The sequence below is a fragment of the Phytophthora ramorum genome, assembly GCF_020800215.1.
Source record: "Phytophthora ramorum isolate Pr-102 chromosome Unknown Phyram_PR-102_s0003, whole genome shotgun sequence".
In the NCBI taxonomy this organism is placed as follows: Eukaryota; Oomycota; class Peronosporomycetes; order Peronosporales; family Peronosporaceae; genus Phytophthora; species Phytophthora ramorum.
In genome coordinates this window covers 4,656,707-4,669,825 of record NW_027150649.1, presented here as the reverse complement: position 1 = coordinate 4,669,825, position 13,119 = coordinate 4,656,707, and the positions used below count along the sequence as shown (strand labels likewise).

The 13,119-nt window shown below is 54.2% G+C and overlaps 4 protein-coding genes across 4 annotated transcripts; 3 read left to right on the top strand and 1 right to left on the bottom strand.

Moving 5' to 3' along the window:
• Positions 1-146: 146 nt before the first annotated feature.
• On the top strand, positions 147-1,148 carry KRP23_4500 (uncharacterized protein; the record flags this gene model as incomplete). Its single annotated transcript, XM_067889463.1, has 1 exon — positions 147-1,148. The coding sequence occupies one exon, from the start codon at positions 147-149 to the stop codon at positions 1,146-1,148; it is 1,002 nt and encodes a 333-aa protein (XP_067748621.1).
• A 612-nt stretch (positions 1,149-1,760) lies between these two features.
• Positions 1,761-2,758, top strand: KRP23_4499 (uncharacterized protein; the record flags this gene model as incomplete). The annotated part of the gene is made up of 2 exons (XM_067889462.1): positions 1,761-2,115; positions 2,379-2,758. The coding sequence occupies 2 exons, from the start codon at positions 1,761-1,763 to the stop codon at positions 2,756-2,758; spliced, it is 735 nt and encodes a 244-aa protein (XP_067748620.1).
• A 768-nt stretch (positions 2,759-3,526) lies between these two features.
• Positions 3,527-4,390, top strand: KRP23_4498 (uncharacterized protein; the record flags this gene model as incomplete). Its single annotated transcript, XM_067889461.1, has 1 exon — positions 3,527-4,390. The coding sequence occupies one exon, from the start codon at positions 3,527-3,529 to the stop codon at positions 4,388-4,390; it is 864 nt and encodes a 287-aa protein (XP_067748619.1).
• Positions 4,391-5,546: 1,156 nt separating this feature from the next.
• On the bottom strand, positions 5,547-5,974 carry KRP23_4497 (uncharacterized protein; the record flags this gene model as incomplete). The annotated part of the gene is made up of 2 exons (XM_067889460.1): positions 5,547-5,836; positions 5,911-5,974. The coding sequence occupies 2 exons, from the start codon at positions 5,972-5,974 to the stop codon at positions 5,547-5,549; spliced, it is 354 nt and encodes a 117-aa protein (XP_067748618.1).
• Between the last annotated feature and the right edge of the window lie 7,145 nt (positions 5,975-13,119).

Below are 13,119 nucleotides of genomic sequence, written 5' to 3'. Positions count from 1 at the left end.
CAGTGTACAACTGTACTAACAGTGGTGTTAATTTGCTAGCTTTTGGGGATCTGTTCTGGCCTCGACTGCTTTGCCGCAGCGCAGCGATTTCATTTCCGATTTTTCCACGGCACCTTCACCAATTCTCGACTCCAACAACAGCGACGATGGTGTCCTCGTCGATCATTCTGGCCGCAGCTACGGCTTTTGCCATGGCCGCCGAGAACGTGCAGGCCCACGGCTACGTGGAGAACCCGCTGTCCGAGTTCAAGGACAAGAAAACCTCGGAATGGGTCGTGCAGATTGACCCTCAGTGGAAGGGGGACTGGGACAACGCTAGCGGTGATGACGGTCTCGTTGCCCTGTACAAGGAGCTGAAGGCGTCCAACAACGCCAAGGACATCCGGACGCTGCTCGACAGCGACACCACGCTGTACGGCGCCAACTGTGGCTACACCAACCCGGATGCGTCACCGAAGGACCCACCGAGCACCGGCGACGCGACCTTCTCGCGTGGTATCGTGCACGCGGGTCCTTGTGAAATCTGGCTGGATGACAAGATGGTGCTGCAAAACGACGACTGTCAGAGTGTGTACGGCGACGGTACCCAGGAGACCATCTCCGTCTTCAAGCCTGTGGACTACTCGTCCTGCGCGTCCGGTGGCTGCATGTTCCGCTTCTACTGGTTGGCGCTGCAGCGTCTCGATGGCAAGACCTGGTGGCAGGTGTACAAGAACTGCATCCCGCTTTCGGGTCCCGCTGGTGGAGGCGCCTCGCAGACGACCCCTTCCACTGGGGATGGCTCGAGTACCTCGCAGACTCCACCGTCGTCCGACGGCTCGAGCACTTCGCAGACGACTCCTTCGACCACGACTGCCCCGACGAGCGGCAGCTCTGCGTCACCCGAGTCGACCCCTGCTCCGGAAACCCCGACTGTGGACACACCGGCGGTGACGCCGGCCCCAAGCAGCAAATGCAACGGCCGAAAGCGCGACTCGAGTCAGAAAGGAAGGAGGGCGCTCAGCCCAACACGATGTGTGCGTGTGGATGTCCGTAGCGATCGTTTGTGTATGATCCGTGTGTCGTACGAATCACGATCAAGTAGTAGGAGACAGAGAGGTAACGTGTTCCTATCAATGGATTCTCAGAGCTTGCTCATGCTTAGCTAAGATGATGCGTGTGTTTCCAGATGCAACTTAGCATTCTCGGGTTTCACGCCGCGTGACCGTTGCAGTGAGGCGGTGGCTGCACGCCCACGCGAGGCATGTTGGGGGTGCATGGTGTCAACCCACGTGGAAGGATGTACGGACATTGTGGTGGCCTCCGTACGACTTTAGCGTTGGCGGCACACCCGGTCATCTGCGCTCAACCTCCTTGCTGGCAACCAACTGGCGGGCATCCGTCGATCCAACGACAGACCGCTTTTACATGTACACGCGCAGAACCGCCCGTCGGAACGACTTGCTCTCCTGCGAGACTTGCACAGCCCGTTGCTAACACCGCCGGATGTCTCGTCAGCAAGAATCGACTCCTGGAGTCTTTTCACGCTGTTCGCACCGTGAAAGTCTCTGCAAAGCTCCGCTTCAATGCAGACGGACTAATAATCGATGGTTAAAAATTAATATGCTAGTTTTCGGCGATCTGCTCTGCCTGCGATTGACGTAAGCATCGCATCGTTTGTCCTTGTTTGTCTGGCCGTCCGCTTGGCCAGAGAATTCATTCTCGAATTTGCAGCAGCAACCGCGCCACCTCAGCCCTTCTCCACTGCTTTCGAACATCAAATGGTGTCGTCAACATCGTTCTTCGCCGCAGCCGCGGTGGTTGCCATGTCCGCCGACTACGTGCAAGCGCACGGCTACATGGAGAAGCCTCTAGCCGAGTTCAAGGAGGGCACGGAATCGCCTTCGGCATGGGTCGTTGAGCTCGAACCCCAGTGGAAGGGTAACTGGGACGAGGCTAAGGGCGATGAGGGTCTTGTGGCCCTCTACAAGGAGCTTAAGGCGTCCAACAACATCAAGGACATTCGCACGATGATCGACAGCGACACCAAGCTCTATGGTGCTGACTGTGGCTTCACGGACCCCAAGGCCACCCCGAAGGACCCGCCGAGCACCGGCGATGCTACCTTCTCTCGTGGTATGGTGCACGCTGGTCCGTGCGAGGTCTGGCTGGACGACGAGATGGTGCTGCAGAATGACGACTGTCAGAGCGCATACGGTGACGGCACCAAGGCAACCCTATCGGTTTTCAAGCCCATTGACTACTCCTCCTGTCCGGCGGGAGGTTGCATGTTCCGATTCTTCTGGTTGGCGCTGCAGCGCCGCGACAGCAAGACCTGGTGGCAGGTGTACAAGAACTGCGTTCCGCTGTCTGGTCCCGCCGGTGGAGGCGCCTCGCAGACGTCTCCTTCCAGTGGTGCGTCGGACTCCCCCTCCAGTGGTGCTTCGGACTCTCCTTCCAGTGGTACATCGGACTCTCCTTCCAGCGGTACATCGGACTCTCCTTCCAGCGGTACATCGGACTCTCCTTCCAGCGGTACATCGGACTCTCCTTCCAGTGGCGCTTCGGACTCTCCTTCCAGTGGTACATCGGACTCTCCTTCCAGCGGTACATCGGACTCTCCTTCCAGCGGTACATCGGACTCCCCTTCCAGCGGCAGCTCCGAATCATCGGAGACTACTCCCGCTCCGGAGACCCCGTCCGTCGAAACGCCGGCTTCAGGCAAGTGCTCCATTCGCCGGGCGCGCCACTAAACTCCAAGAGGAAGATGTGTACGTGAGTATCCGTAGCAATCTCGACCACAGAGGTTGAGCCTGAGTGTTGTAAAAGCTGAAAGAAAGTGCCTTCAACGTTCAAACAGCAGGAAAAAAAAAGGTATGTTTTCTGGACGCATTGACGCGTGGAAAACGGGTTTTCCAGCGAGAGAAATTGGTGGTCGTGAGGCAACAAGTGTAGGATAGCCATTGTTCAATTTGCCGCGTAACCCACCACAACCCACCACGGGGCTAGCCACTGCTCTCCGCAGTGGCCGTCGGCGATAATACACTCTTCCCGCTCTGACGAGCGTGGCCCCCACACCTGACAAGATCACTATGAGCTACGATGGAAAACAGATAAAGAAGATGTGTCCAATTGACATGTGAGTTTTTCATGCTTTCGCTGAGCTTTCGGTGAATTTCTCGCTAGGACTCATAAGCTATTACGTCAGTCCGTGATGCATCGCCAGACTCACCTGTAAGGTGCTGTACTACAGTATTTCATACCAGGACTTTGCCATCCTCTACAGGCTGTAGAGGCCTGCAAAGTGCCGACGCTATCTGTCGGCTGTTTCCAGCGCGAGATGATTGAAAAACTCCCGTCCGATCTTCCTAGTCGATTAGATTCCGGCACTTCGAGGACCTCTTGTGGTGGTCGCAGCAAGAGGACCATCTCAATCGACTGATCGACTCGACCGTCTCTGCAGTCTCTCACTTTCGATTTTGCAGCGATCGCAGCACCTCACCGTCTTCCCTTCTCCTTCGCAGCGCGACAGAAAATTCCGCAAGCAATGGTCTCCACTACTGCCATCTTGTCCGTCGTGGCAGCCATGCTCTCGCAGGTCAGCGCCCACGGCTACATGTACATCCCGCTGGCCGAGTTCGTCGACTCGGAGACTTCTGCGTGGGTCGTGCAGATCGAGCCGCAGTGGACCGGGGACTGGGACAGCTGCAGCAGCAGCGACGACGACTGCTTGACGACGCTGTACTCGTCGTTGAAGAAGTCGAACGGGTACAGCGACATCCGCACGCTGCTCGACAGCGACACCACTCTGTACGGCGCCAACTGCGGCTTCACCAATCCGGACGCCACTGCCAAGGACCCACCGACTACTGGTGACGCCACCTTCTCTCGCGGCATGGTGCACGCCGGTCCGTGCGAGATCTGGCTGGACGACACGCTGGTGCTGAGCAACGACGACTGCCAAACGGCCTACGGTGATGGCAGCCAGGAGAAGGCATCGGTGTTCACGCCTGTGGACTACTCATCGTGTTCATCGAGTGGCTGCATGCTCCGGTTCTACTGGTTGGCCTTCCAGGGTGTGGACAGCAAGACTGTGTGGCAGGTGTACAAGGACTGCGTGCCGCTGACGGGCCCCGCTGCGGGAACCACCAGCACGTCGACCAACTCGACATCTTCAACGACCGAAAGCTCCTCCACAACGGACAGCTCTTCGACCCAGGAGACCTCGGTTTCGAGCAGCAGCGGCACGTCGACGGAAGCTTCAACGACGACTGAATCTTCCAGCACGGATGCCCCGGAGGCCACGACAGCGACACCGACGGCAACTGAAACCTCCACGGAGACCACGACGGATGCGCCGGCCTCGACGCCTTCCCCATCGGAGAAGTGCAATGCCCGTAAGCGCCAGTAAATCGTCCCGTGCTGGATTGGAAACGATTTATGCGTAGTGGACGATGTGGACTCGTAGGCAAAAACTCAATGTGATGTTCAGTGTGTATATACCTGGTATCCGTGAGCTTGGACGTGGGTTGTCAGACAGCCGAGCGTGGCAACTGCAGCTGCGAAGAGGGACGCGGTCGAGACCATGGCCAACTCGAATGTTTGTCGACCAAGGTGGAAGGCTGCAAGTTGGAAACTGAGCGGTACGGCGAATGCTCGTTTCATTCGGGTCCACCGAGGATACAGGACAGCAAGGCAGCAGGTGACTGCGGAGTACTTCGACGTAAAAGTGAGCGTGAGAAGGATTGTGAGATTCAACGTCCTGGGGCGCGGATAACGCATTTCTTGTTCGCGGAAAGCAAATATGAGGTCGGTAGCTTTTGGTGTTCGGTACTTTGTCTGTGGTCAAGTAAAGACTGGTTGGAGATTCAGACACAACGGCAGTAGCGTCAATCTGGACGTACTGCTCTGTAAAATGGGGATCACCTCAAGGTGTAATCAGGAAATGCGTGCGTCCTAACGCATTTCAATCACCGATCGCAAATGCAAATATTGGAGCTCCTTTTTATTGACGGTGCCGAACAGAGCAAGAAGACGCGTACATGCAGTATTTTGCTTGAAAATCGTATTGGGCTTCCGAAAAAATATAGTATCATTCATGTCTTCCAAATAAAAAATATCTCGAAGTACTTAGTAGTAGCAAACCATAACAAACGAATAGTAGTATGTTTACCGAATATGCTATAGTATCATGCTTCCGAATAAAAGATAGTAGTAATCCGAATACATTATAGTATCAAATACATCAGAATAAATAACAGCAACAGACCATCCGAATATACTATTACGTAGTCGTACAATTGGAGAATTGCTTTCACAAATCGATACTATATTATCAAACAATTCACTACAAGGAGAATGAGAACATAGCAGTGCTATGATAGCACAAGTAATGGCACAAATGATAGCACAAGTGATAGCACAAGTCTGTACTTCGCAGCAACACCGAAAAGCATGATAAGCTCAAGCGCCCCTCTTCCACAACTACAGATACAACACCTAGGAGACATCACTCGTTGCTACATGTATTACCACTGACTAGCGAACACGCGAACGGAACTGCCAGTCTAGACGCGCTTTCGAGCGTTGCACTTCTCCGTCGTCGAAGGCGTAGTACCCGGCGATTCCGTCGTGGTCGCTGAAGATTCCACCACTGTAACCTCATCTGCTGTCGGAGCTTGCATTGTCTCGGTGACTGGTGCGTCAGTGGTCGTAGAGGGAGCGGTAGTGGTGGAAGGCTCCGAAGCGGGGTCTTCCGTAGTCGTCGTTTGGGTGGTATTCGAAGAAGTCGAGGCTGAACTTGTGGTAGCTGTACTGGTTTGCCCTTCAGCCGGACCAGTGAGCGGCACGCAGTGCTCTGTAGAATAAAACACAATGTACAGCTGATTAACGATGGGCCACGCTATACAAGTCATCGGACTCGAGTCTTACTGTAGATCTGCCAGACGTATCCGTCGTTGCTTCCCTGGAAAGCCAACCAGTAGAAGCGTAGCATGCAACCACAGTAGTAATATCTAGCACATAACGAAGTGGTTTTTTTATTTCCGCCTTTTCTTTCGCTAATTTAATAAGCAGAATAGGTTTAGGCGTGTCTATTAAACTGGGGCGTTGCAAAAGACGCGACCTCTCGACCACCTGAGAGCGCGAGAAACATCCAACGCTTCAACAGCAGGTTCGAATCATCTCGACCAGTGAGAGCTCTAAGAAAACTTGTCTAGTAGCGATATTTGTTTTTTTATCATCAACTCTACCAACAATCGAGTTAAAAAAAAATCCATTCAATCAGTTAAACAACTCGTCAATAGAGGCACACAGCTTTGGTGCCTTTTCAGTGGCAAATTTTGAACAACGTAGCCACATCAAATATGGTTCGTCAACAGCAAATACTTGATTGATTGTACGCTCACTGTACTTACCGAAATTAAGCAGATACGATTCGTCATTGGATCCATTTGCGAACTTGCTCGCAAGAAATTTAACAATTTCAGAATCAGAATCTCCAATTAGCATTTTCTGATTACGAAGCCAGCGGCAGTAGCTGGGATCTTTTTCGAATACTTCCTGGATAGTGAAGCCTTTGTGCTTGCCGAACGAAAGTGTTGTTGACATGGTATCTATATAGTTACCAAGACAATAAATCAAAATTTTAATTAAATCCATATTTTGTTTCTTAAGCTGTGGTGTATTCCAATACCTCCCCAGTTAGTCTATCGAAGCTTAGTTCCTGTTCACTAATGACAAGCACGATCAAATTGACTCCCTGGCAACCCGCGTTGACTCCCTGGTTCTGGATCGATTGAGGTACATCACGCTCTGTCAGACGGCTAACGTCTGCCACGAGAACGCGGTTGGTAAGCGACCAAGTCTGATAATCAAGAAGACCATTCACAAGCTCAGGAGACAGGTCACCGTTGATAGCACCAATCTTGGCGACCTCATTAGTGAAATGATGGAAGTCATAGTCGTGACTGATGTCAAAGACTTGCTGCGATCCGATACGTACGTTGAAGTTATGAATCGATGAACCCGGCTGTACCGTCCATGGGACGCTATCGAATGGACTCTGATACTCCTGCACAGCTGCCGTTGCAAAATTATTAGTTTGTTCGGCAAACGGGAGGACCACAATATACTTAGCGTTCTTAACACTCGCCGAAAGCTGTAGGTCAAAGGAAGCGTTGAACTGCCTCGACTGCTTACCAATGCCAGCGCGCTGATCAAATCGCTGGGCATATACATCATTGTAGCGCACCTTCTTGACAGGTTTCGAAATAATGGCTTGAGGATTCTCGAGATGAACGAGTGGTACATATAGACGAGATGTCGTGAAAGGCATATAGGTATCATCAAGTGTAGATTCTAGCGAATTGACTACAGCGCCCCAGGCGATGCTAAAACCATTAGCAGTAGCTGGAAATACTCCATTCATAGGGTTTCCTGTGGATGAGGCAGCAATCATGACGGGGCAAGTATTGCCTGATGAGAGAGTAGTAGAGGTTAGCGACATATGTGGCGTTGGGTTTTGGTGCCGAATTGTCACGGTTTGGCTGACGTTGCACCTTTCAGTGAACGGCGACAGAGCGTCTTGATTGGCGGGTCTCATTTCCCGCGCTATAGTGACCTAGGAACAATAGTGACCGAGGTCTCGGCTGGGTCTAATAAAACCCCGGCCGAGGTTAAAAGCCTCGTTTGTACCCATTTCGTATCGTACCCTCGGCTGTGTAGAGCCGGCTATACGATTTCCCACAGAGATCTGTTTACACTTGATATTTGTATAGAGATATAGGACTAGCCAAATGATGACCTACAGAGGCTCCCAGAGCTGTAGGATAAGAGAAATAAATCAGCAGTCTTCCCCACAAGCCACCAAGGGTCAAGTCCGTCTTCGGTAAGTCTAGCTAGCTTGTCTTAGGGTCTGGATACGCTCGGCTGCGTGGGATGCCTGTCAGCGAGCTTGAGGTACATTGAACCGAGAGTTTGTTGCTGGTCAGTCCAAGAGATAGGAGTGGCCGAGAGTTAGGGACGACGGAGAGTGTCGGTCCCTATATATTGGTGGAACCCGAGTGTTCCCAAGTGTATTTCACTACCCGCCGAGGTTACCCTCGGCAAACCCGTATTAGGCGTGACTGCCGGTACCCTTACTTCTGAGGGACTGCGGGGGTTCGCGCGAAAGCGCAATATTGCATTCTAGCCCTCGCTCGTGGCTAGTAGTGCAGGTTTTAAGGTTGACCGAACTCAACCTTGGTATACAGAGGCGCTTACAATCAACCCGGTGTAAGGGATCGTTCCTGGTCTTCAGGTGTAGATCCAACGTTCGCTGACCTCTCGCGAGGGAAGCGTGTGTTGTTGGTGGGACTCATACCGTTCGGTATTGAGATTTTCTGCGTGTTCCTACACGACAACTGGTGCCGCGACCCGGGATTGGTGTGACCTTCTGTGTGTCTTGGTTGCACATAGGTTCTTACCTTAACGAGCATTCGAGAGAAGAAAGAAGAGAAGAAGAAAGAAGATGGCGAAAGAAGCGAAGTCAGCGGTACCAGCAACGCCGGCGAGGTCAAGTGGAACGCGTACCGAGGGTTCGGGGCGTTCCGGTTCGTCGTTCGCGACGCCGAGTACGTTGGCGTCGATCAACGAGCGTTCGGACAGTTTTGATGATATTCTGACGCCAAGGAAGATGACGAAGAAGATGACCTGGAAGAGAAGGCAGCTATGCCCGAGCTTTCGGAAGCCGCTGCAGTATCTGCAGGACGCAGCGGAGGGGTGAGGTCGCTTGCGCGAAACCTCACCGAAGAGTTGAACGAAGTGGCTGGTCCCGAACCAGCCAACGGTTACGACGAAGATGAGTCCGACGATCACCGATCGTCGGCGATGGCCGAGGATGCGAATTCTCGGCCGAATGGCGGCCGGCCTCCTCTTAACGGAGACACCCCGGCCGCCAATCGAGTTCTGGGTCGATACCTAGAACTCATGAAGGTGAAGATCAACTGGATGCGATCCTTCGCTCCAGAGGTTGTTCGCCAAGCCATCTGGATGGAGCTCGGTGGCGAGTTAACTGTGCCCGTGGAGTCGTGGAATACTCGGCAGGTGGCCGAGGACACGGTGCAACTCCTACGCGCTATGGGATGTGAACCCCAAGTGTTCCCGTCGGAAGCAGACCTCCGAGCATGGGCACCCGAGGACGCCGCTACGGCGCTTCGCAAGTGGAAGCAGAAGCTTCGGTCGGCCTTCGGGGTGGCCGAGGCGGGAGTTAGCCGTCCACCGAACGTCCGCCACGCATCGAATCCGGTCGACCCGTCCATGATTCCATTGCCCTCGACCCCTGGGAGACGCCCCAGAGGGTCGACCGAGGCCGGAATATTTTCGGCCCAAGGTGCGACGTCGACGTATTTCCAAGACTCTCACATGGTGACGCCAAGGTCGGTCAGTCGTACAGAACGGCTGGCGAGAGAGGCCGAGGGATATCGAACCGCTCCGACTGCTGGACGAAGCGCAAGTCGGACGCCCAGCCGACGTTACGACCTCCGCGACGACTCATCTGACGAAGATTCGTTCGACGTCGGAGACACCGGGGGTGACTTGACGGGAGAATGGGCACGCCAAATTCGTGAGTTGAGCGCGGTGGAGAATGACAGTGCGACACCGAGGCTAGAGATCGCCACGTACCTCCCACTCGGAAACATCAAGCCGTACTTGGGACTCCGCGATAAGAGCGAAAAGTCCATGCAGTGGCTCCGAGCGTTCATATACGAGATGAAAGGGACGCACACGCCGCCCAACGAATGGTGCATGGCGTTTGAATTGAGCCTCCAAGATGGTGCTCTGCATTGGTACCGACAGCTGCCCCGCAAAACGAGACGCACGTGGAAATTGTTGAGCGATGCGTTCATTAAGTACTACTGTTCGAGGTTCAACCAGTCTGCGAAGGCTCGGTACTACTCGGCCAAGCGAGAGGAGAAGGAGCATGTCTGCGACTACCTCAACCGACTTAACGGCTATGCTCGCAACGCCGGAGTGCAGTTCGAGCATGGCGGTCGTGATGCAAAGGACCACGTCGAGCACTTCTTGGATTCGTGTGAAGACCGAGGTCTAGAAGAGCGTCTGTGCCATGTCCGAGTTAAGAACATTCACAACCTCGAGGATATGATCAATGATATCCTTCGTCGCAGGGAGCGAAAATCTGGACGCGAGTCCTCGGTCCGCCGCCCTCTAGGGCAAGAGGTAGCACGCCGACGCGATGGTGGACGCTCCGAGGATCCGCGGGAAGGCTATCGCCGAGACCGACGTCACCGAGAGGACGACCGTCGTTGAGAAGACCGTTACCGAGACGATAACCGTCGCCGGGATGACCAACAATATCGACCGAGGGTCACTCTCACTGACGCACTGACCAACATAGTGACAGCACTGAATGCGGGACGCTCGGCGGACGCGCGTGGAGGATACCCGGAAGCGTACAACGACGGATATGATGACACCGAGGAGTATGGGCCGGAGTCTCACTCTGGCGATGACGACCGATACTCCGAAGGGTACTCGGACGACGGATACGCGTCGACCGAGGACCGAGGCCACGTGGCTGCTGCAAGCGACTCTGAACGTCGCAATGCGGCTGAAGGAACGTTCGCTCGCGCCGACAACCGTCGGCCGAGGGCAAGTAACGGCCAACGCCCGTATGACCGAGACGACCAGCGCCGAAACTCCACCGGACGCGACGGTCGACGCCAATATGGTCCATGCGCCGCCTGCGGAGGACTCACCCATTCGGCTCACTACTGCTTTAAGCGATGCAAGATGTGCAAGCAGGTTCATGATGCCGGGAAGTGTGAAGCCTTCCAGGAACTCACGAATCTCCTCCGAGCTAAGGTCGAGAAGAAGGACCTCTCGCCGGAATTGCAGGAACTCGTTTATGGGAGTCATTTAAACTAGGCAGCCCGCCAACTGAAACTGGGTTGGTCCCAATCGGGCTGCCACAGTTAGCCAAACCTGCGCTGGATGCGGACTATATGTTCGTATTCGCAGGTGTGAGCAAACGGCCTGATGACTTGAATATGGAATATGTGAAAACGACGGAAAATGTAAAGGAGAGAGGCGTAAGCCTCGGTGAGAGTGAAGTGAATGGACGACGTGTGGACGGAGACGGAGTGGAGCTAACCGATGCTTCGATCCTCAGCATGGCCAAAATCGACCATCCATCCCGAGACCTCGGCCAGACGATTAAACTGTTATCTGGCGAGAGAATGGGGTGGTGGTCATCCCAGCGCTATGACAAGAGGAAGCGATTGCGAGCCCTCGTCAATGGGGCTGTAAACGACTCGCGAACGAGGATTCTGCTGGACACTGGAGCGAATGTCAGTGTGATTTCCGCGTCATACGCGAAACGGTTGCGCTTGCGCGAAGTTCCAGATCACGGTAGGAGTCTGGAGGTGCGAGGAATTAACCCAGGGGTGATGGAGACCCGCAGACGAGCACTCGTTAAAGTCACGCTAGGCTGGGAGCGCGTGTACGAATTTGAAGTATGGGTTATGGACCACAGTGCAGGAGTAGACGTGGTCCTGGGAACAGACTTCATGATTCCAGCCGGAGTCTGGTTGGATCTGTTCCACGGTACTGCGAGACTACCGGACGAGGTAATGGTGCCCCTGGTGAAGTCGCAGAACCCAGCAGAGGCCGAGCCGTACAGCATGCAAGTGACTGGACGCCCGACCGAAGATTTGTCGGTCCCTGGCGAGAATTCAGGTTACCACGACGACGGCCGCCTCTGACTACTCACGACGTGTGGGCACGCCGGATTGGAAACCTGGTGCCCACTGTAACGAGGTCTCGACGAGGGCAGCCGACGATGGTGCGACTAACGAACGTGTCACCGAAGATTGCTCACTGCGCGAGACACGAATCGGTACTGCTGTGGGTGAAAAAGGGTGACCTGCCGCAAGGAGATGGATACATTCGTTTGAACTCCGCTAAGTATGAGGAGTGGCAAGTCCTGGCGTACGCGGAGTGTCGAGACGAGACTTTCTTCGCGCGGGAACGCAAACTCTACGAACGATGGTTGGCAGATCAGCCACCAGCTGTAGAACGACGAGACTATCCGACACCTAGCGGCATCCTACCTCGACCATCCGACGACTTGGGAGGCCTAGACGAGGGCCAGATAACGTTCGCGAATAGGAGCACTGATGAACCGACAGAACGAGACCGAATCCGTTGACGACTTCGGTGCGACCCTCTGACGAACCCGTTGGAGATAGATGGGTCGACGAAGATGACGACTCGGTGGCGACCGACACCTCTGATGGCGCGGATACCACGTATACGAGTGAAGAGGACTCCACCCCAGTCCTCGGTGATGACCCGGAGACCCGATTGGACTCTGCCTTCGTAGCAATGATGCATGAGATTACCACGGGGGACGGTTCAGGTAGTGAGAACACCGATACCAATACGTCCGAACATTTGGCGAATGAGATCGAGGTGACGGACTATGCACACGAGTTGGCGTTCTTACCGGACTTGACCGAAGCCTCGGAAACGGTACTGGATTATTCAGGACCGAATGTTCTGAACCCGAGTGCGACGGCCCGTCAACAAGAAAGTCTCGTTGCGGTGCTGAAACGACACGAGAAGATCATGATTGCGAGTGGGAATGCTCTGCCACCACCGGCCTACGGTGTGGTGTGCGATATTGACGTACAGGGGCATCCACCCATCAAACAGAGAGCTCGGAGAACACCGCTCCGACACCTTCGGAAGCTGTACGAGCTTCTGAAAGGCTTGCTGAAAGCTCGTCTAGTGGCATTTTCGGACAGCCCATGGGCGTCGCCCATCGTGATCGTGCTCAAGAAGAATGGAGTTGATATTCGGTTGTGCATCGACTACAAGCTGGTGAATGCAGTGACGGCGATTATGGAGTACGCCATGCCGTTAGTCGACGACTTGTTGACCGACCTGGAAGCCTACTTATGGTTCTGCTCGCTTGATGCGGCCAGTGGATTCTGGGCTATTATGATGACGATGCGGGCCCGCAAGGTCTCGGCATTCGTCTGTGCACTCGGACATTTCGAATGGCTTCGTATGCCGTTTGGATTGAAGAATGCACCGATGATTTACCAACGAATGATTGACAATGCTCTGTGGGGTTTC